This window comes from Ostrea edulis, chromosome 5 (genome assembly GCF_947568905.1).
Source record: "Ostrea edulis chromosome 5, xbOstEdul1.1, whole genome shotgun sequence".
In the NCBI taxonomy this organism is placed as follows: domain Eukaryota; kingdom Metazoa; phylum Mollusca; class Bivalvia; order Ostreida; family Ostreidae; genus Ostrea; species Ostrea edulis.
The window spans coordinates 66,326,795-66,351,291 of NC_079168.1; the positions used below are offsets into that span (position 1 = coordinate 66,326,795).

General features: G+C 34.2%; 3 protein-coding genes across 7 annotated transcripts in view; 2 read left to right on the forward strand and 1 right to left on the reverse strand.

Annotated features, from left to right (window-relative positions):
* LOC125649825 (uncharacterized) overlaps window positions 1–1,174 on the reverse strand; it is a 10,601-nt gene extending 9,427 nt beyond the window's left edge. The window contains exon 1 of one of the 2 annotated variants that reach the window (XM_048877635.2): window positions 941–1,174. In XM_048877635.2, the coding sequence (XP_048733592.1) occupies window positions 941–1,107 (167 nt within the window). In that variant the 5' untranslated portion in view covers window positions 1,108–1,174. The other variant, XM_048877636.2, reaches the window with a different exon arrangement.
* A 185-nt stretch (window positions 1,175–1,359) lies between these two features.
* Window positions 1,360–3,134, forward strand: LOC125649808 (ribitol 5-phosphate transferase FKRP-like). Its single transcript, XM_048877608.2, has one exon. The coding sequence runs from the start codon at window positions 1,394–1,396 to the stop codon at window positions 2,873–2,875; it is 1,482 nt and encodes a 493-aa protein (XP_048733565.2). The 5' UTR covers window positions 1,360–1,393; the 3' UTR covers window positions 2,876–3,134.
* Window positions 3,135–12,820: 9,686 nt separating this feature from the next.
* The window catches only part of LOC125649801 (aprataxin and PNK-like factor), a 42,675-nt gene continuing 30,998 nt past the window's right edge, over window positions 12,821–24,497 (forward strand). For 2 of the 4 annotated variants that reach the window (XM_056165178.1, XM_056165179.1), the window contains exons 1-3: window positions 12,821–13,154; window positions 20,436–20,507; window positions 24,020–24,177. In XM_056165178.1, the coding sequence (XP_056021153.1) occupies window positions 13,065–13,154; window positions 20,436–20,507; window positions 24,020–24,177 (320 nt within the window). In that variant the 5' untranslated portion in view covers window positions 12,821–13,064. The remainder of the gene's footprint in view (window positions 13,155–20,435; window positions 20,508–24,019; window positions 24,178–24,497) is intronic. The other 2 variants (XM_056165181.1, XM_056165180.1) reach the window with 2 other exon arrangements.

Sequence of the window (24,497 nt, forward strand, 5' to 3'; positions counted from 1 at the left end):
ATGATATTTCATTGGTCAACTCGCATTGCATTAACCAATGAAACAAAATGATATATATGGCATTACGGCGGGTAAACAAAACTGGGAACTAGAATTTCCTCGCATATAATCCGATTCCACCAATTTTTTTTTTTTACTTTAAAAAAGTCTAATCAAGGAAAGTTAACAACATTTTTGCAAAGTGATGTGAATGATAATATTGTCAGTTACTACGGGTAAAAAAACAAAACAAACGCGGAGTCCCCGAAATCAAACGTCGGTCCTGAAAAAGAAGTAGAGGTTGAGAAAATTCGAAAGGTGAAAAAAAATGTCACCAAATATGGTTTACACTTTATTCTTCGCTAAGATTTGAGAAAAATGAAGAAAATGGAGAAAAATTTATTATTGCAGCATTTGCACACAACACAGAAAAACTAAATGGCATGAACAAAGTAGCTAGGAATAAAAACTTCCATCATTCAACTTTAAGCAGACGCGTGAACTTGACGGATCATAAACTTATTTGTGTGTGTGGATTGGTTAGTATCAGAAAATTTACATTGCACCACTATTAAAATTCAAATCATTGATTGATCAGTTGCATGAACTTGGTCTTGAGAATTTTCTTCATCCGAAAATCATTTTGCAATATGAACTACGAATAAGAATTTTCTGCAAATGAATTATCTGATGGCTTGTAATAAAAAGCAAAATATAAATTCCCTAGAAGGAGGTGACAACAGTAAGCTTCTTCCTTAACTTGGTTTGTTTATACCTGTGATTGTCAGGCTGTTTGTTTGAAGGAATGAAATTTGGACTCATTGATTTTAGCATGGGACTCATTATTGTAATCAAGGGGAGTCCACTGGACTCATGATAACCATTTTCAAAATGAATCACTGATTACTGTACATTTACAATACTACACTATTGATCTGACAGTTGTACATTCAGTGCATACTTGATAGAGGAATAAAACTTCTCAAGACTAAGATCAAGACTCTGCTTCAAACACTGCATACGCTTTCCATCAACATCCTTAGCATCTTCTTGCACATTCTTTTCTTGATCTTCCACCGGGGTATCATCATTTGGACCTTCACTTTTTTCCATTTCGATTTCCATCATTCAGAACCTACATATATATTACATAAACATCGTTTGAATTCCCGCCTGATGAGGGATAATATTCTTTAGCATTCCGATTCCGATGAAATAACTGAATAATTTTTTTAAAATCCTAATATTTATCTTCATTGATATTTTATATTATAATTTATTTGGTGAATAAATAATAACACTAAGAATTCGACTAGATACACTGGCAAAATTAAAACCGAATTGATGGAGATCGACATTCCCCATTTACTTTCATTTTGTCACTTAGCGCTATTCCTACTTTCGTTTGAGTGCAATGAAGTGCTTTAGAAAGAGAAAGTTTGTATTATGCATTTTAACTTGTAATGTTGTATTTGTGATTGTTCTGTATTACTTTTTACAAACTGAAAGAACTGACGAGGATGTCACAAAGAGAATCCCTTCATATTCGGTGGTTATACGAGAGTTTGAAGATTATGACAATGATGTGTCGGCCACTGTTTACCATATTCATAACGTGCTGGGAAATCACGTGCCAATATATATTGTTACAGACCACTCACCATATCCGAATATTGATTTCACACGCCTTAATGTTCAAGCTATTTTCAATCTAGACTTTGATTTGGATAATAATAAAAGGCATACAGACGATGAAATCCTAGACGCCATAACATCAGAATATGTTATTTTTATACCAGATGGAGCTAGAATACATAATAAAACTATATTTGACAGACTTATTGAAGATTTTGATCATTCCAAATTTTCTCAGGCGTTTGCGGTGAAAACTGGCAGCGATAAGTTAAGATGTCCAGGACTACAAATTAACTTGCAAAGATGGCGGTTGAAAATAACTGAATTTGAAGGATTCGAAGGACTTTGTGATTATATTGAAGGTGATCAAGCCATTATAGTTCGCACAACAACATTAACAGAAATCCCAAGTCCATGGACAGTTCCATTAACAAAATCTTTATACATACAGTTTATTGTTAAGAGGTGGAAATCATTTGTTTATGTTCCCTCCGTATTTGTACCCAGAAAAGGGTTCAGGGATCCCAGTAGCCTGGAGCGGTTTAAGTATGAACAAAAGAAAAGAGAGGATAAATTATTCAGAAAGTTTAAAATCAAGGAACTTGTGTATAAAATTGATGAAGACCATGAGAAGAAGTTTTATTATGGTTGTGACAAGCACACTGAACGCTGTTATAGTTCTGTGATCAATGACCTTCCGGACTTCTTAGCCATGGGTAAATGGACCCCACCCTGCTGTCTGAAGGCTCTCCGTGAAACAGCTGATCATGTTCTCAAGATTTTTAACAGTACAAATGTGCGTTATTGGTTGGAGGGTGGAAGTTTGCTGGGTGCTGCAAGATCAGGCAATATCATTCCATGGGATACAAGTGTTGATATTGGAATTTATATGGAAGATATTCCAAAGTGTTCACAGTTAGTAAAGACAGGAAATTATGAGTATCAGGATAAAAAGGGATTCTTATGGGAAAAAGCTGAAGAAGGGGAATTTTACCGAGTGCACTACAGTAGAACTAATAGGAACTATGTTCAGATTTTCCCATTTTATTTAAAAAATGGTGTCATGACAAAGGACTTTTGGTTCAAGACCCACAAGCAAGACATTTCATTTCCAGAGCATTTTCTCACTCCTCTGTCACTCATAAATTTCATTGGGCAAAATGTGTCTGCACCAAATCACGTGAAAGCATTTCTGGAATTAAAATTTGGGAAAGGAGTAATTGAAAATCTTCAGTATCCAAATGGTGCTCCTGTGTATTGAACATGAAATCCTTATCCAATATTTTGTCATTCAGTTTATCTAAGTGTTATATTCTACAGTTGTTTTGAAAGTTCTCTGTTCTCAGGTTCAATGTCGTTTCAATTTTATGATAATCATGATAATATTCATGCATTTATAAAATTTTGTTATAATTACATGTACATATCCAAGAAATTTATATATTTTCTAATATAGAATATTTAGCCCACCTGAACTGAAAGCTCAAATGATTTTCCAAGTAAAATTTATATATGTTGCTCATTCTGTGGTATGTTATATGTATAGGCTACTGACAAACAAGTTAATGTTGCAGGGGTTTCAACAGTCTTGTTTTAAATCAGCATTTCACAAATTATATGGTTGTTAGAACGATCTAGTTTGCCAATACAGCCTATCATTGGATCAAATGCTGTCTTGCATGTTTCATACTGATTGTTAGGCTGTTCATGGCACACTAATATTGACTACGGATAACTCCGTTTACCTGACCAAGATATAGGGCTCACAGCGGGTGAGACCAGTCAACAGGGGATGCTTACTCCTCCTATGCACTTGATCCCATCTCTTGTACATCCAGGGGTCCATGTTTGTCCAACTCTCTATTTGGTATTGCTTATAGGGATTCATCGTCAGAACCTAGTTTAACGGAGAGAAAACCCGTGGGTTCCAATGATTATAGGAGTTATAAGTTGATCACTGTTTCACCTTTCATTTAACCATCAAGCTGCTTGTATCTCTGCTGGTGGACAGTCTGTCCCTTAGGGTACTTGTCGCACGATATATGTTCTTTCATGAATATAAACAATAATGAGACAATACTGGCTGACACATTGCCCAGTATAGAAAGGACACGGGCTCTAAAAGATCGGTTAGAGTCCCTCGGATTATCCTTCAAGATATCAAAGATTTGTCATGTACAATCATCAGATTGTCAGCTTTGGTACAGAAATGAAGTTGTATACCCAAATTAAAGACTGTCATGAATTCATTTAATAGTAATCTCACCTGACGTTATTTCTATACCAGAACTTTTGATAATTTGACTTCTAACATTGTCTACACTATTGAGTGTAACCTATGTGGCTTGGTTTATGTGGGAGAAACTAACGGTTCACTTAATAAAAGAATATTGGGGCACAAATTTCAAAGAAATAATGGTGGTAACCAACTTCTTTACAAGCTATTTAATTCCTCTGACCACTCCATCTAGTCGATGAGGGTCAGGATTCTAGAAAACATTTACCATCATACAACCAGGGACCTATATACTAAGTATATAGGTCCCTGATACAACCAATCCAACCTTAAGTACCATTGTTCATAGACAACGAGAAGAATACTGGACCAGGACTCTAGCAGTCTAGGTACTGCCTTTCCATATGGATGTATATGATGAAGGAAATTTGACTAATCCACAAGGAAATAACGTAAATGTAATGGGACTCTTTCCAAATACCCAAAGACAGAAACGCGGTCATGGACATCGTTCAAATAAAAGACCAAGTACGAGGGCTGTTCGATATGTAATGTGTATTGTACTACAGCGCGATAACGCTCTGCACGATTTCGTGGCTGATGATACACTTGAATAGCTCTATTCAATACCTTTCCAACGGTATAAACATGAGCCTTCAGCTCCACATAATTTTGAACTTATATATGGTCATTTCAATAGAGCCAGTCGTTGACCATTGTTGTACAAATGGTTGGGAAACGGGTTGAGAATATTGAAGAAATTAGACCTTATATAAAAGTTCGCACAAAACTCGGTCGTTCGTTAATACAGAATTTTACTGAATTGAGGGGAGTTTATGGGTCTGATAAGGTATCTTATGAGACAGTTCGTAGGTGGAGAAAGAAATTTCTGACTGGCATAGAGTCCGTCAAAGATGCAGCAAAATCTGGCCGACCTGTGACTAACAGGCAAGGCAAATGTCCCAAAAGTCAGGGAAATAATTGAAAGTGATGGAACATTCACAATTCGTCATATTGCCAAAGCTGTTGGCCTATCGCTATCGCAGATGCATTTCATTTTTAAGCGTATTTTGAAAGTACGAAAGATTTTAGTCAGATGGATACCGCATATATTGACAGATGACCAAAAATTGGTACGAGTACAAACCGCTAAGCAATTGCTCAAAATGTTTCCCAAATCCAATCAAAGACAATTTGCAAACATTGTTACTGGTGACGAAACATGGGTTCACTATTTCGAACCATTAAGAAAAATTGGAAACAAAATAGGGCTAACTAAACACGGTAGAAGGCCTGTAGTTGCCAAAAGAACCATAAGCACAAAGAGGGTTCTTTATTGCATATTCTGCTCATGTGGTGGTATAGCCGTACAAATTCCGGTGCCGAAGGACTAAAGTGTTACATGTCGGTATTACTGAGATGTTATACTAAAAAGGCTCAATAAATATGATCATAAACGACGCCCTGTGTCAGGATTTAGGCATGTTCGTCTATTTCATGATAATGCTTCATCACATACATCTGAGCTTGTGAAGCAATTTTTAAAGTCGGAGACGGTTACCGTCTTGCGACACCCACCGCACTCTCCAGATCTAGCCCCATGCCACTTTTACCTTTTTCCAAAACTTAATTAAAAAGTTCTTATCTGGTCGTCGTTACAAGTCCCGATAAGCCCTTGACTCAACCATCAGTCAGTGCCTCAGAGGTCTACCTAAATCAGCGTACCGTGACGCATTTCAGAAATGGATTCAGAGATTGAAATTATGCATTTAAAACCGCGGAGAATACTTTGAAGGGATGTAATGTTTGAGTCGAATGCTTTTGAGATATCGTACAATACACATTACATATGGAACAGCCCTCATATATGTCACCCTTGATTCACTTTTACCTTACGTCAACAGACAATTAGGTTCACATCATATTCACACAAAACATTACTATTTTAAATACCTTAACTATTTGAAGAAGCCAAAGCTAGTTTTTCAACACCAGAATGGATCTTGCCAATCACAAGGTCTTTAAAACACCGCGAGTCAGGGATGATATTCCTTCCGAATCATGCCGCCAGTTCCTTAAGCTTAAATTTACAAAGGAATAGATGCCGTCAACATTAGCAACATTTTTCGTTATAAAAGGGTTCAGTCGTGTATTCCAACTTATTTCCAGTTCAAGTCTACATCCAGTATTTCCTATAGATATACTTCTACTATTGCATCCAAACTTTTTAATTATAAGCAACATTATTTCAGTCGTGTATTTCAACATATTTCTAGTCTACGTCTGTATTTCCTACAAATATACCTCTACTGCTGCATCCAAACGTTTTAATTATAAACAAACTTTGCAGTGCCTAGATATAGACCATCTTATGCTTAACCCACCTACGTGTTCTTCGTCTTCTTTCAACTATAGTCCAGCTGGACATGTCATTAGTGGTGATGTTGATATAGTTGAAAACGAGGACCTCAAATCACTTATTCTAAAAGGTCCTAAATACAAAGAACCTCGGTCTTTCAATTGGTGACAAAACTTCATCTCTATTATGAATTCTGCCGAATATTATCCCATGCGATGGGCTAAATATGAAAAAGAAGAACTTGATAGATTGTCGGAATGGATTAAAAGTGTAAGAGGAACATCAAAACAAATAAAAAGTACGTACCATTTATCCTTTTGTGTTTAGTAAACCAGAAGTGATAAAAGAATTAGATAGGTTACATGAGGAACATGTTTTGGTTCCCGCTGACAAAGCTTGTAACAACATTGTCTTTGTAAGGCTCATTTTTACAACCGTATTTTAAATGAGCTTGGCGTTAATTTCAATTTTGGTAATTGTACTTTTACATGTACTCCTAACTGCCCTTTCAAATGATGAAACTCTTCAAAACCATGCTTCAGTTTTCGACACATTTAATATCCCAGTCAATGGGTCGGATGAATATGATTTACCATACCTATACTGGATTCTTTAACTCATCAAAACCCTTACAAAGATACATTGCTGGATCCAGTATATGTTCTCCCAAGCCCTATCTTTGCTCCTCTCGAAATATTAACAGCTGTGAAGGAGAAACTTCAAACTTACTGTGCCACTACATATATGCCAGAAGTGGTGAAAATCAAATGTGCATTCTAAAAAGATCTAAAGAACTTTTAGTAAATTTGAAATCGCAAAACTTTTCTCAAATCAACAACATCAAATCGTATGACTTTTCAACACTTTGCACTACCACTCCTCACGATGAATTAAAGACTAGACTTTTTGACATCATAGACAGTTGCTTCTTCTACAAAAATGGAAAGAGGAAATATACATATCTAGTGATCAGTCATCCACAAAATTACTTTGTTAAATACCACTCCGATTCCACGCACAAGTACTCTGAAGTTAAAAAAAAAAATAAATACATGTACATGTATGCTGATGTTCCTCATTGATAATATATTCGTAGTCTTCGGTGATCAGGCCTTCCAACAGTCTGTTGGAATTCCCATGGGCACCACAAAGTGTGCTCCTTTGTTAACTGACCTGTTTTTATATTCTTATGGAGCAGAATTTATTTAAAGACTTCTACGTGAGAAGACAAACAAGTTTATAGTGCAGGGGTTTCAACAGTCTCGTTTAAAATCAGCATTTTACAAAATCTATGGTCGTTATAACGATCTAGTTTGCCAATACAACCTACCATTGGATCAAATGCTGTCATACGTGTTTCATACCGATTGCTAGGCCGTTCTTGGCACACTAATTTTGACTACGGATAACTCCGTTTACCTGATCAAAATATAGGGCAATTTCTATGAAAGTGAATCACCGTGTTTCCTTCCAAGGGAAAGAAATAGGACTGGCTGTTAAAAAATCTTCTCAAGAACCGCTGGACAAGAAAATCCGTAAGTAGTATAGATGCTTCCTCACTTATAGGAAGATTTGTAAACATTTGATCAAATCTGTAATCATGATCCCTGGAGTCAGGATGGAACCACAATGGGGTTAGAAGAACCACAAGGATATGTCACACTCAAAGTCAATAAAAGCGTGCAATCGATGTCGCCGGCACTTTATTAGAAAATAAGCTATACCAAATCATATATTTTGTGTGCTATACATTCATGGACCCATAGCCTCCCTAGGCATGGTATACTTTTTATTTCCCCTTTACTTATAAACTTGGTAGGAAGCGTAGATACCCTAATTTTGTAACGTACGTGACTGTCGCCGACTCAATTTTTAAAATTGAACAAGCAAATATAAAAATCTGAGAGCGTGTTTTTAAATTTTCTTTGCGTTAATATCATTTGTATTTCCTAAATTTTCATTCAATAAAAGTTAAACAACTTTTGCGTATGATTTTAAGCAGTGGTGTATATATTACTCCATGTCGCCAGATTATATTTTGTGATCATAGGGTCAATTAAACACCCAATGTATGGACAAAGATTTCGTATTATCTTTATGTTTTTAATCTATTTTGGCGCTAAAATATTCAAAAACTGTGGCAAAATATTCATCAAGCGATATTTGGATGTGGCATTGAGAAGAAGTCATCATATTCTCAAAATTTTGCATTCCGATTTTAGAAATGTAACATACGATACAATAAACTTTTTAAGAAAACGTATTTGCAGAGCAAATGTTACCCCTTTTATGAAAATCTCGTAGTGTACAGAGAATGAAAATATAGACATTTCTTTTGCAGAAGTCATTGGTTGGTCTGAAATTTGACAAACGTGTCAAGATGTAACATTCGTGATGTAACATTCGTTACCGAGAAATTAATTAAAGGGAATGATAGAACAATTTCCGGCGTATTTTTGCTCTCTCTCTCTGCATGGTGTTGTATACGACATGAACGTCTACTATGAACATTTGAGTTTGAAAGTCAATACGTGTTAAACTTTGAGAATTAGGATTAATTTTCTCTTACGGTAAGTACTGTTACAACAACTGCAATGTATGATATACAATATTGATTAAGCAGATGGAATGTTTTGGTCTGAATTTGTTCTTCTGATATCAAAGAATGTATATCGTATTCCAAATATCTCGAAATTCTTCTGGTGTAAGAATTACATTGAGTAGAATGCTGGTAACATACGTTACTCAAAGTAACGTATGCTACTTAATGAAATGCTTGATTAGACATCAAATATTGAACTACATATTGACAAAATATAATCATTAATGATATGTTTGTTGAATATCAACTATGTTATGAAGAAACAAATGTGTTATTGTTCCCGTATTCACTAGCATATACAGATATCCTCTGCAAGAAATACAGGCCATGTTTTCCTCTGCTCCTGTCCTATTTATGATACATGTAACTATGCAACTCTACATTTATCAATTTGCTAGAATTCAGCATCTTTTCATAATATATCTTAGAAATGAAGGGACTAATCTCTGATGATTGTTCTATGCAATCTTATAGAGAAATCATTCAAAAATATTTTATCTGAGTGTAACATATGTTACCAGAAATTCCGTTACGTAATATTATTCTACTTGTTTTTAATTTTTTATTTATTTTTTTCAGAAATGGCGCTTGCGAGAGTAGAAGTACAGAATAACTACCATTAAAAAAAATGTATTAAAACATAAGAACCATGAAAAAAATGTTTTAGAAATAATATTATATCCTCCCCTTGTGGCAATACTGAAAAGGTAGAATGTCTGTATAGACGGTGAAAATAAAGGTTTAACTACCGGTCAAAGGCTACCATAATGATACATGTAAGTTTTGTCTCTCAAAATACTTATAAGCAACTGGTCATTTGAGTAATTTTGTATGACCTTTGACCTTGTGACTTGGAATCCAATGGGGGTCATCTATTCATAAGGGGCACCAGTGTTTCAAGTTTGATGTCTATCAAGGAAAGATTTCTCAACGGACAATAGCGTATGTCCAGAGTAGTTTAACCGTTGTCCTTTTGACCTCAAAATTAATAGGGGACATCTATGTCTTAAGGTTCACGTTAAATATTCATTCATAACGCCGCGTGGTGGATTATACTGACAGTTTCTATGGAAAGGTATTCCAAAATAAGCAACAAAAACATAAGATTCGGTATACATTTAATCAAAATGTTGGGAAATTAAACATTTTCTTTATATTATTATTGTAAACAGATTGTTAGAAATGGGTACATATGATTCTTTCCATTTTTTGAATAGAAATGATGTGTTTATAGTAATGAAAGGAAAAATAAGAAACATACGTTACTTTCATTGTTTATTATAACAAAGAGCAATCCAGGTTTCAAAATATGTGTCTGTTATTTCTATAAGAATCATTGGCATTTATATAGCGAAACATCAATCTATCACTTTTGTTTTAATCGCACATTTATTGCAAATTAATAAATTCAGAAGAAAAGACACATTTGGTAAAAAATTTTGCTTGTCTACGTTATATTTCTATTAAAATTGGTATTTCCATTGAATTAAGTGATGTCGTTATGATTTTGCAACATCAATCGTAAAGAATAACTGATGGTGACATCGTTTTGGCATAATATTTTCATGGATGTACTGTTATGTAAGTGTTGAAACATACGTTACATAATTATAGCGCTACTTCATTTACATACAAAAAAGCTATCGTTCTATATCTATTGCTAGTCTTTTGTTTTCATGTTTCAAACATATTGAACTGTTCGAGAATATTTGTTAATCAATTTTATTTTTTGCCATTTCAAAGATATTGAAAGTGATATCTAGTCGTTTATTTTGCGCTCTTAAAATCTTATTGCTGACTTTTACAGCAGATAATTTCTTGTTGTGTTGATTAAATATTTTCTTTGAAAACCTGTATTTATTGTCTTTCGCAAATTAGAAAAATATATGCTCAGTCAATTCCAATACAAGTTATGGAATAATACATGGAAAATTAATGTTTATCTTACATATTATCATGTCAAGGACTCAGTAACGAAGGTTACATGTGAGAAAAATCTCGAAAAATATACCATACTTTGACCGACTGTAAAAAAAAATCTATCATACTTAACTTGAAACAATTTGAGGTGAGTGTTCAACAGATATTTACCATTAATAAACGCATGTTACCATATATATTTTGAATGGTCGATAAACTATGATTTTGAAACCCTCAATTGCACGCTTTTATTGACTTTGGGTGTACAGATTGTCAAAGTAATATGCAAGTATCCTATGAAATGTAAATTCATATTTTTTACAATATGACAACTTGAAGAGATTTATAAGATATTTATATTTCTTTCAAAATCTTTTCATGAACCAGAAGTGCACTAAGTACATCAAAGTGATTTACATGGATCCTAAGTCAATGTAAATGAGATTGTTCTGACTTCATGACATGACACCTCCCAGGCCCGATTGCTAAAGAACAAGAAATAATTACCCCCCCCCCCCCCCTCATAACATTTCTGCAGTGTATTTCATATAGATTTTCCACGTGTACGTATTCATGCACATGTATTATATTCGAATATTCATAACCTCTTTATCCATCAGTTAGCAAAATATGGGTCCCGTTCCAATTTTTCATCGAAATATAATTAAGAGTCCTGGATCCGCCCCTAAGGCAGTGGTGGGGCCTTGGTAATAACTAGAAAATTCCAATTCCTTTTCTCATATTTTTGTATGAAGGTTATTGATTTAACTAGCTGTGTAAAAGAAAAGAAAAACTGATTAAGCATTTCGCTTAAACTTTAAATGACAAAATATTACACACATAACATTTTAAAAAGTAAAAAAAACCAAAAACCCTGCTATATTACTATCATTGCCGGAAACCCACGGTCGGTCGACCGGTAGTGGGTTTCCGACGATGTATTACTATATCCACATGTAATATGAAAGGGATATGCACAGTCGGTTTTTATCTTGGTATTTCTATATACGTCTTTGTTTCGTGTTATTATGCCATCTAGTATGCCACTTCGTCAAATTGTACATTTCTTCCGCTTTATTACACCCTTTTTCGCGTCAGTTACGTTAATGACTCCGTTAAATGCCTGTGACTTGCGTTGTTAGTATTGTGCCTTTAATTAAGGACGAATGACACACTAGAGGGAAAATGGAGAATATGTACAACAATAGTTTGAAATTGAAAACTTAAAAATTTACTTTATTTAGTTAAAAAATAAAATGCAGTACGTTTTAGTTGAAAGTAATCTGACTTTTGTTTAAACCACTGCTGGACTCGAACCCTCGATCTACATGCTATATTGAAAAAGGGTAGAGAAATATTGAGAGATAGTTAGTTTAAACAATATTTATTCGTAAATAATTCGATAATGTTTACAAACAATGTCTTATACATGAAATAGATTGAGAAACAAGCCAAAATAGTTATAGTCAGTTAAAAAGCTCTACAGAGCTTGTGTTGACCTGTTGAATGTATGTAGTGCCGACTTTACTTACTTTACTTTATTGCTTATATAATTTCAAGTAAGTCAGCCATTGTGATGATGTAGTATATCACCGTAAAAATATTAATTTCAACAGGCTTATAGATCAAAAGAGAAATTCATAGGTTTTCTTGGTTGCTTTTAGATCATAAAGTCAACCATCCTCCATGGTGAAGGCGTTAACAATATATTTTTAAAAGGTTTTTCTCCCATACGTGTAAAATATTGAAACGTAATTTTTTATGAATCTGTTGGTTTGATATATTTGTTTTAAATTTGGATCAAAATGATTTCAAAACAATATCTTAAGAAAATATAATTCTATGTGAAAAATATGGCGAATTTCTAAACCGTTCACGTACAATTTGTTCATTGTCCCCAAATTCAGATCCCCAAGTCATCAGGTACTGAAATGATCAGGCGCCGTTCATCACGTTAACATCTTATTCCAGTCCTTAATGCAACTTTTAAACCGTTATCTTGTTTTTAAAAAATGCAGTTGTGTTTGTTAAATCCTGTCTAAAATACTCAATAAATTGCTTTATATATGGATCGGGATCGGGGTCTATTGGCAGGCACGCTTATGCACTCTCCTGTCATAGAAGACAAAATAAGCGTTGAAGACGGTTTGAAGAAAAAGCGTCATGATACAGTTCTAAATATTTGTGCTTTTTGCACAAATGCAATTTTTGTTTAGCTCTTTTATTTCCTGATAGCGTACCCAAGACATAAATGAACATATTCTAGACGACGGTTCTTTTGTTTCATTTTTGTCCTTCCATTTTCTCATCAATCGGTGCTTGCAAACATCCAAATGACGTCAATAAAACTAAAACCCGAGGAAGGAGATTTGATAGATGTTCCCAATGGGAAAACTGTCATCGGTCGTGGTGCATTCCTAAACGTACGTTTATTCATACTTATATAGCATCTGTTTTTTCATATTGCATGTTCCGTTATTCATTTGCTAGAATCCAACAACATTGATAATTTGAAGATGTTGATGCAAAAATATATGTGTATGGAGCAAAATTCCTTTTGTTTGAGTGTTTTAATTACTAAAAAATAAAATATGTAAATGATTTCATAGTTAAATACTTTGTTTTAACAAGTGTTTTTCATTTTGAAATGTTATTTGACAGGAATTAGCATTCCTGTTTACCTGTTGAAAAATACAGAGGATCTTAATCAGGTCCAGTCCAAAGACTAATTCTACCTATGTAGCTATTAATAGCTACCTAGGTATTTAAACCTACTTAAAGTAGCTACTTCTACCTACTTTTACCCATTTTTGAAAATATAAATAAATGATAGAATAGAATAGAATATGATTTATTTCCAAATTAGGGCCCTCTCGGGCATACAGCATACATGATTGTTAACATTTCAATGTGCAATGACGATAAAAAGAAAAACAAAACGAGTAAAATCTGCACTATTAGTATGAGCAATGTTCATACATGAGACGTTTGAACATGATAATACTTATTTGCATTATATGTAAGTACCACCGTGTATCCTAATACAAAACAGTCAGAAATACACATAGGGGGGAAAAAAAAAAATATATATATATATATATATATATATAGATGTCTATATATATACATGTACATAACAACTCTACATGTAATAATAGTAAAGGTAGTAAAGTACATATGATTAACTCCACTGTAATGCAAAAGATACCACGGGACGGTGCATTGGTACTAGATCAACATGTCATGTTTATAATGAGTGCATATGTGCAATATGGTTTCATATGGTTCACACATAATATACAGTAATACTAGTAGTATGAGCTTAGACAATGTACATAACACGAGACATTACTTGATGTAATATATGTAAGTACCACCGTGTATCCTAATGCAAAACAGTCAGAAATACTCACAGGAAGAAAATGATAACAATATATGCAATGACACATAATAATAGTAATAGGCACGTAGTACAAGTACATATGATTGAATGGAATGCAAAAGATACCACGGGACGGTGCATTGGTACTAAGTCAACATGTCATGTTTACAAGGAGTGCATAATTATGTATAAACATATTGGTTTGAACTTTCACATGTTTCATTTTATATTGCTTCTTTAATCAAATCGCAAAGGGCTACAAGTACATCAGTATTTTCACAATTGAGTAACCATATTAATCTATTCATGTTGTCAAGACTGGAAAAATGTTCACATTGTTGTTTTATAATTTCATACATGTTCTGCCTGAGTGAGTTATAAGTTAAACATTCAAAAATTAGATGAATTTCATCACCAATTTTACAAGAAGAACACTTTGTGCAAAATCTTAAATGTCTAGGGATTCCTGAATAACGACCTCGTTCTACTGGTAAATTGTGCGCTGATGTACGTAATCTTGCGTTGTGCAGGTGGTAAGAGTGTTAAGTAGTTTTCAAAAACAAAATTAGTTTTAAATTTAACATAAGTTTCAAGTTTTCCATATTGTAAACTTCTGATATGTCCCCATTCTTTCAAATAATGATTGCATAACAATTCCTACATTTTTTCTTAAAAATTGATAGGTTATTGATTGCAATATGATTGTTTCTAATTCCAACAATTCCAAACAGTTTTTGCACCACACCATACCATGACTGCGATTTTAATGTACAAGCATTATGCTTACTTTGCATGTATGCAGCATTTAGTAGAGGAAAAGAAGTACCCAGATTTTCTAATCTGTTTACATATTTTATTATATTTTTCACTACATCAAAATGTAATGGAAACCTGCCAAGTTCGGATAGTGTTGCAAAGTTTGAGCTTTTTCTATGAAGACCTAGAATAAATTTACAGAATTTTACATGGAGGTTTTCACATTTTAATTTAGAGTAAAAATCATGTAAGGAGATATCATTGCGATTGAAAAAAGAAGGGCGATTAAAAATTCCCCAAATCTCACTGCCGTAAAGTAAAATTGGCTTGATTGTGTGATCAAAGACATGAAGGGATGTTTTAATGCTAGGTTGTAATGATAAAAAATCTTTATGTAGTTTGAAATATGCTTTCATTGCCTTTTTGTACAGATCCTCTTGAGCATTAGAAAAATTTCCAGCTGTATTGAAATATATTCCCAAATATCTGTAAGAGGGGACACACTGTATTTCTCTTTTCTCCAAAATAAAATTTTGCTTGAGAAATCTTCCTGCCTTGTTAAAGATTAAAACTTTAGTTTTATCAATATTGACTTTCAAGCACCAATCAGAACAGAATTTTTGCAATTTATCAAGGTTACATTGTAAACCAACTGCTGAGTGTGACAGTAATATTACATCATCTGCATACATTAAACAGTGTATTATTTTATTGTTTAGAACTATTGGGTCACTTGCATCTTTGAAGTAATCTGGTAAATCATTGATAAATATATTAAACAAGTTGGGACTGAGGTTGTCTCCCTGTTTTACACCGAGTTTAATTTGGAAAAAGTCTGTATGATGACTTTTTATCTTAATGCATGATTTACTATTGTTGTACATACTTTTAATAAGCATATAAAATTGGGTTCCAACACATAATTTGAGTAGTTTGTATTTGATACCCGAGTGTATGACAGTATCAAATGCTTTTCTAAAATCTACAAAACAAGCATATACTCGCCCCTCTTTATTATGGCAATAAGTTTCAATGATATTTTTAAGAATAAACATGTGGTCTGATGTCCTTGCAGATTTTGTGAAACCAATCTGGCATTCATTAATTATTTTATGCTTTTCAAGAAATTTTTCTAGCCTCCTATTGAGGATACTATTTAATAATTTACCTATTGCACTAGTTATGGTTATTCCACGATAATTGTGTGGGTCGTGAGCATCACCAGACTTATGTAGTAAAGTTATAGTACCATATGACCATTGATTAGGATAAATACCTCCCACTAAACAGCTATTAAATAGTTTATGTAAGCTATCGATAAGTGCGGTTTGTCCATGTTTCAGCATGTGATTAGTTAAGGCGCATCTTTTAAACAGATCAGTCGTTTTATATATCATGTTGTGCATGTGCACGGCAAAATTCGGAGTGTAAATTTGAATACTTTACAAGGGTGGAGAATACAGAGGAAATGCATGAAAATTCGCCCCAAAAACCTTTAATGTAAAAATGCATGAAGGTAAACTTTAAAATTAATACAGATTTGTAAGACACTATAGACTTCTTATCACATAGCTATGATCCTAAGCTACTAGAAAATGGAACTGGGTGCTGTTATTGATGCAAATTTGAAAGGTTAGAAAGTAATCATTTTTTGTCCAATATTTTTGTGGTATTCATCGTCAGTGTAAGTGAATCAAGAAATTTGGTACACACCATATTGCGCCGTTCCTGCGTTTGGCCACGAAATGCAAGTAAAAGAAAAAGTAGGTAAAAATAGCTACCTGGAGTAGGTTTAAATACTTATGTAGCTATAAGTAGCTACGTAGGTAGAAATAGTCTTTGGACTGAACCTGTTAATGTGTGTGAGCTTGTGTAATGGATAGGGCTGGGACGATTCAGGGTTAGCTCGATTCGGTTCGATTCAGAACAGCACGGTTCGATTATTTTTGATTCGGTTCATGTTAGGTCCAATTTATCTAATTACAGCACAAAAATTAACAATTTTAATGAGTAGCATATTTAATTTGATTTTATTCAAGTTATATAACTATATGTCGTCATTTGTAAACATCATATCTATTTATAATGACATTTTATAACTTTGATAAAAAAAGAACACTGACAGTCTATTAAAATTTGTTTAATATTAATGTGGTGCATAAGTTTTGGATTATTAAACAAATCTATAGTGAATCTAAAATGTATATGATATTGTTTTCATTGATATGTAAAAATTCAACAATTCTATCAATTGAGAGTCTTTGAAAATATCTCCTTTATTGATTTACTTCTCTCATATCAACTGTCAAATGTGTGTCATTACCTACGATGTTGATTTCACTCCACCACTGACGGAAATGCTTATGTCATGTAAAGATAAACTGCAATGATCTTACGGACCATATTCTGTTGGTATCTGAGTGGTGAAAATGCTAACTCTCAACACAGTAGTGCTTTAAATCTCTGTTGCATAAAAAACCACATGTTCTGCACATCACTCGGATGCCATATTTGTTGTTTTTGGTGTTTGTAAAATCTAAACCGAACCGAAATCCGGAATTTGTAATCGGTGCATCGAATCGAATGGTATGAATCGCGGTACACCGAAATTTTCGGTGCACAGCACAGCCCTAGTAATGGAGTACTTAATTAGTATACGTCCATCTTTAGATGGAACGCATTATGGTACGGCGATCCTGTCTGTCCATCCATCTTGCTTTGTGTCCGGCCCGTAACTTAAATACTATGAGACCTAGAATCATCAAAATTTTCAGCTGATACATCTTGGGTATAGGTCACACTTTAAAGTTAGGTCACTGTGAACTTTGATTAAGATGATTTGGCTAAACCTGTCTGACCTGTAAGAGGACAATTATTAATTTGGTCTAGAATCATCAAACTTGGTCAGTTAATGCATCTTAAGATAAAGGTGTGTTGCACCCTAAATCAAGATCTCTGTGACCTATAATTTATAAGATGATATGATATTTTTTAGGCTCATGTAGATATGATTCCTAGAATCAGCAAACTTTGTCACTTTGTGCATCTGTATAGAAATTTTTATGTTAATTATAGCTTAAAATCAGGTCATTAAAACTTTCAAAATGCGTTTTAAAAAAATCAAGTGTTTAAATAGTGTTTAACATCCTTCTGGAGACGTCACCATTGCTGGTGAAGGGCTGCAAAATTTAGGCCTCTGCTTGGTGCTTATGGCCTTTGAGCAGGGAGGGATCTTTATTGTGTCCTACCTGGTCTCGGTTTCTAGGGTCTCCTCCAATAGACTGAGGATCTGTTCTAACTTTTTCTAATCCGGATCCCCAGGGTTTTAATAGAGAGTAATTAGTAATGTAATCATTACTTCATGAAATACACATTTTCCCCCATAAAATGTAGCTAACAATTAATATGAATACTTATTTTGTTTTTAACATACATATAGAGGAATTATCTCATGGAAATGCTTATCTAAGCTGGTGGTGTTTATAGCAGTTTAATCTGTCTGTCTGATTAAGCAAAAAAGAAAAAAGTGTGTTTACTGTAACCTGCTGAAAAAGTAGGGTGGGTAGGTTGGATTTTTTAGAATTTATTTTTTCTATTTACTATTTAGTGTATTATTATTTGTGTACTTCTTGACAGTGTTAAACCTCACCAACTACTAAGGATGGTGTTGTCTCGTGCAATTTCCCCACAACTTAACATTCGTTATTCTTTAGTTGGTTGGTTATATGTAAAGTCTCACCTGTAGAATTTTTCACTCATACAGTGACGTCACCATTGCCGGTGAAGGGCTGCAAAATTTAGGTATATGCTCAGTGCTTACGGCCTTTGAGCAGGGAGGGATCTTTATCATGCCACACCTGCTGTGACACAGGGCCTAAGGTTTTGCTGTCTCATCTAAAGGACTGCCCCATTAAGTCGTCTCTTATTACATAGGTGTAAATTTTGCAGCCCTTCAATAGCAATGGTGAAATCTCCATATGAGTGAAAAATTCTTGAGAGTGATGTTAAACAATGTAATCAATCATTTTGATAAGAGCTAAATTATGTCTGTCCAGTTAAAGACTAATAAATGAGTATAATCTTTGTACAATGCAAAATAAGTGATTTATACCATGCGAAAGACATTATCTAAATATATGTAATAAAATGAATTTTTTAAAAATTATTTGAACAATTCAATAGATATATTACATTACAATGTGCAATAGACACATTACAAGGAATAATCTTAGGCCTCTGTGGCCGAGTGGTTAGAGCATTGCATTCAAAATCACACGGCCGCTCACCTCTTTCGGTGCGGGTTTGAATCTTGCTCGCACCGGTAATTGAGAGAGTTTCCCAGTTTACTTTCGGAAGTTCGGTGGTCTCTTCCCAGGTACATTGTATCTGGGTTCTCTCTTCCACCATTAAAACTGGGCGCCACCAGATAACTGAAAATTGTTGAGTGTGGCGGAAAACATCAATCAATCTTGGTTTTACCTCAGACCTAAAAGCAAAGATATTGGTGCAATCTATGCACCAATTAAGGTTTACATGCCTCTATATGATGCACTTTCATCTGTTTATAATGAATAAACATCTGATGGGCGCATCATGTGCCGTGGTGGTGCACTGTATTAATTTAAAACCCAAAACACTTTGTAATGACAGATCTTGTCCAAGTGGGAGTCTGTTGTTGGTATTTTGATTTCTATTTATTCATTAAATAATCTAAAAGAGAATGCATTTTTAAATTTTGCCATATTGTCATGAAATATCAATACAGAAATGACAGCAGCTTCATACTTCAACAATAGGCTGATCCATGCATGTTCAGTGATCAAAAGTTGCTGAAAACTTGGTATAGATAGGCCAAAACAATGTTACATAGACCTCATCAAATTGGCATAGAGCCATAGACCATAACATTGAATAAAAATAACACAAATTTAAAATGTTGTTTACTTCTAATGTACTTAGAAAGCACAAAATGGAACATTGATAAGTTTTCTTTGAGCATGCTGCAATTTTTACACCACAATTAAACAAAACTTTGTCATATTTTTTTCTTCTATTCAGTATTTTTTTCTACTTAAACTTAGAACATGGGCATAAATTTGGTCTATCTCAATTACAACTGGCATAGACCAGTGCCATTTGACATAGACTTGGTCTATGTTAATTTCAAATACTGCATGTTTTCAGTTTTAGCCTTTTCAATAAAAATAGATACATGAATTAGCACAATGTCAGGGAAAAGGTAGTGCAAGTTTACTCCAAAACTTTCTGCAGTCCCCAAAACATATACCGGTACCCTTATGTCCCTAACCCTGATCACTTGACCGGTTATTCAGATTTGCATGATTTTATTGTAAACAAAGTCATGGCAACAACATTGATATTATGCATTTGCACACATAATTTCATTTCACATGGATGAAAAATAGTCACTATTTGAAGTACAGAATTTTATTCTGTGCATCTTTTCAGTGCTCATTAATATTAGAAATGGGAGGGGAAAAGTATATTATCAGACTACTTGGTTTGTAAATTAGATTTTGATAACAGAAGTTTCACTTTCTTGCAGGTTGTAGACAAAAGGGTTTCAAGAAATCATGGTATACTAGAGGTGGACAATGGAAAACTGTATTTAACACCTGTAAGTAAGGGAAGATGAAGATTGTGCTTCATACACTTGTCTTGTGTATTTAACACCTGTAAGTAAGGGAAGATGAAGATTGTGCTTCATACACTTGTCTTGTGTATTTAACACCTGTAAGTAAGGGAAGATGAAGATTGTGCTTCATACACTTGTCTTTGATAATTGTTATTTGAACTGATAATTGTTTATGCATATCCTTCTGCCACAAAATGTAGTCCTCTTCGAAACCCCTCGAAAGAATTGACATTTAAAAAATTCAACTGGACAGGTTTCGGAGGCAATATCTAATAAAAAACTGAATTCACACAGTTTTCATTAAGGTCCCCCACTCCTCCTGGAAATGTTGATCCAAATCGTACTGATATACACTATATACCTTATCTTCTGTTTATTCACAAAGTGTACACATAGGTTTTAGCTCACCTGAGCTAAAAGCTCAAGTGAGCTTTTCTGATCGCCTGTTGTTCGTCGTCTGTCCGTCTGTAAACTTTTTACATTTTCGACTTATTCTCCAGAACCACTGGGCTAATTTCAACCAAAGTTGGCCAAAAGCATCCTTGGGTGAAGGGCTTTTAAGTTTGTTCAAATGAAGGGCCATGTCCCTTTCAAAGGGGAGATAATCACAAAAAGAAGGTGGGGTCATTTAAAAATCTTCTTCTCAAGAACCACTGGGCCAGAAAAGCTGAAATTTACATGAAAGCTTCCTGACATAGTGCAGATTCAAGTTTGTTCAAATCATGGCCCCCGGAAGTTGGATGGGGCCACAATAGGGGATCAAAATTTTACATACAAATATATAGGATAAATCTTTAAAAATCTTCTCAAGAACCACTGAGCCAGAAAAGCTGAGATTTACATGAAAGCTTCCTGACATAGTGCACATTCAAGTTTGTTAAAATCTTCTTTTCAAGAACCACTGAACCAGAAAAGTTTACATTTACATGAAAGTTTCCTGACCTAGTTCAGATTCAATTTAGAAAAAATCATGGCCCCCGGGAGTAGGTTGGGGTCTCAATAGGGATCAAAGTTTTACATGCGAATATATAGGGAAAATCTTTAAATATGAGTCAAGGTGACTCGGGTGAGCGATGTGGCCCATGGGCCTCTTGTTTAATATCTTTTTAAATGTACATTTTAAGATCTTATTCATTAAAGAAAAATATAAGTTGAAATCATATGACAGGACTGAGGTGTTTTTGCTCTTTCCCTGAATTCCTTGAATTTAGATTTTTATCAGACAAAGATCTTGTGATCTTTCCCCTTGAGTAACAAAATATGATACATTTGGACTAATACAATAAGTATTGAACTAGTACCTAAATAAAGATAGAGCTGGAGACCAACACCTGGAAGTTTGATTCACGGAAGATTCTCATGAGTGGATACCATGTGGCGTTCAATATAGAGTCTGGATCCAAAGTATAAAATAAAGAAATAAAACAGATCACCAACACATCATGAACAGTGAATCCGAAGGTCCGTCGGACATTGGCAAATGTCCGGTTGTTTTGGTCCGATCAATATCAGTTGTTGGCTGGACCAAGTGTCCGATGATTTTTTTTCCCCAATGAAATACATGATCAGATAAATTTTCAATTTTTAGCAACATGTCCCAAAATTTACTCTGATTTTTAGTCAATGCAAACAGAAAATCTGTTTACATTTAACTCAAATTTTTATCAAACTTGCAATCATCTTCAATTCCCCCCGAGAGGGTGATAATACAATTGAGCAATATCCCGTGAAATTACAGACGTCTTTGAAGCGTTTGAATTAGGTAATAAATAACAAGTAAATAAAGCGCTTAAACTGATCAAGAAGTACTTAACAACATGAACACGTTTGATTTGAGTTACGCGAATTGCTCGAGTTTTAAAAAACTGTGTATTTCATAACACTGGTGTTTACTCCACTGACGAATCTGAAGTGAAATGCTTGGGCTAATAAAGTATGTCGCCGATGCCATTCTGGGACAGAAATTCAAAGCTTCCTGATATTTTGTTAAAATCATGGCCCCCAGGGGTAGGGTAGGGCGACAATAGGGGATCAAAGGTTAACATGGGAATATATAGGGGGCGTCTTTAAAAAACTTCTCAAGAACCACTGGGCCAGAAAGTTCAGATTTACATGAAATATAAAGCTTCCTGATATAGTGTAAATTCAAGTTTGTCAAAACCATGGCCCCCAAGGGTAAGGTGGGGCAACAATAGGGGGTTAATTTGCAGATAAAATTTTGGTCAGGTAAAATGTGATTTGGTCCAGTAATAACTCGACCATTACTGGACCAAATGTCCAGTAAGTACCAGAAGACCTTGGGAAGCACTGCATGAAAATGCACAAAAAATTTATTTGGTTGACCGGTTTTGACCATGAGGCAGTCATCATCAGAACTATTATACATGGAATGAATTAACTGAAATAAAAAATGCAAATGCGGCTGACATTGCCATAAACACTTTTGTATAAAAGATATTGTGCGTAAACAAGATATTCATAAAGTGTTGGGTGATACAGGCTGATGTTGGCGAAATATCCAAAATCATATGGACAGATATTTCACTGACGTCAGCCTGTATCACCTGGTACTTTACATAACTCAACACGTCACAGTTAAAGTACGTCACAATCGGGTTCAATGAACTTCCACCAGGATTACAGAACAATTCATAGACTATTACATTAATTACATGATAGGAATATGCTCAATATTTTACACAAAAATTGAGAAGCATTGTAAACTAATTATATCTTTTGTATTTTGTTGTTTAGCAACTTCACATAATGTACAGACCTGCATTTTTTAATGTATATGGCAACATCAGTCACGATTTTTACTTAACGACATGGGCAATTTTTTTTAAAAGTAAAATTTTTAAAGATAAATTCCTACTGAACATACTGATATGCAACATGACTTTCTTGGCTACATGTTAAAGTCACAAACCTTACCTTAAACTAGGTACAGAAATAGATGCCCCCTATAGATTTTTAGGTCGCGAGGTCTATGGTCAAACTGGACATAGTAAAATATTGTTTGCCCAGTATCTTGAGAACCCTTTGCTTGACACACATCAAACTTGGTAAACTGGTTCCTCTAAGAAGTAGATTTCCACTATTGATTTTTATGTCACAATCTCAAAGATCAATGGTCAAACTGAATGTAGTAAGATTTTGTCTGATCAATATCTTGAGAAGCCTTTGCTTGACACCAAACTTGGTGCATTGGTTTTACTTAAGAAGTAGATGGCCCCTATTGATTTAAAGGTCAGGGGTCAATTTTTTTTAACATTATGGTTGCCCTGATTAGTAGATCCCCTATATTTTTCACTATCATCACGGATATTTTAAATCTTAATCTAATCTAAATTTTCAGTATTGCCACACAGAAGGCGGCATATACATTTATAAAACAATTTTTGATACTCTGGTGGCTTAAGACCCATGAGCCTCATGTTTTATATTGAATGATTAGGAGCTGATGTAAATTCTTACTTATATGTGTGTTGCAGACCCACAGTAATCCCTGCTTCCTGCAGAAGGATGGAGGAATGGTTCCTATGGTCAAGGATCAGAGGAAGTTGATGGAAGATGAGGAAATATTTGGCTTACTGCGAGACAGGCTTTTTTTCAGAATCATGTATGATGTTCCCAATGGGCCAATAAAAAGGTGAAGGTCACTTACATCCAGGATTTTATTCCCAACAAGTAAAATGGCAAAAAAATTATAATGCCATAAAGGATGTTAAAATTGCACAACTGAATTATGAATCAAAAACGGTAACACCAACGGAAGCATGTAATATTCATATGAGCTCTTGTGTCTTTGAAAAGTTTTTAATAAAAAAAAATGAAAAGCTATAAGTTTGCATAACAGTTTACTAGGGAAATATTTTCAGGTGATGAATAGATATATTGTTTATTATATATCTGTTTCAGTTTACAAGATAAAATGTATATAAGTTTCCTTTATTTAGCATTTATGAAAGG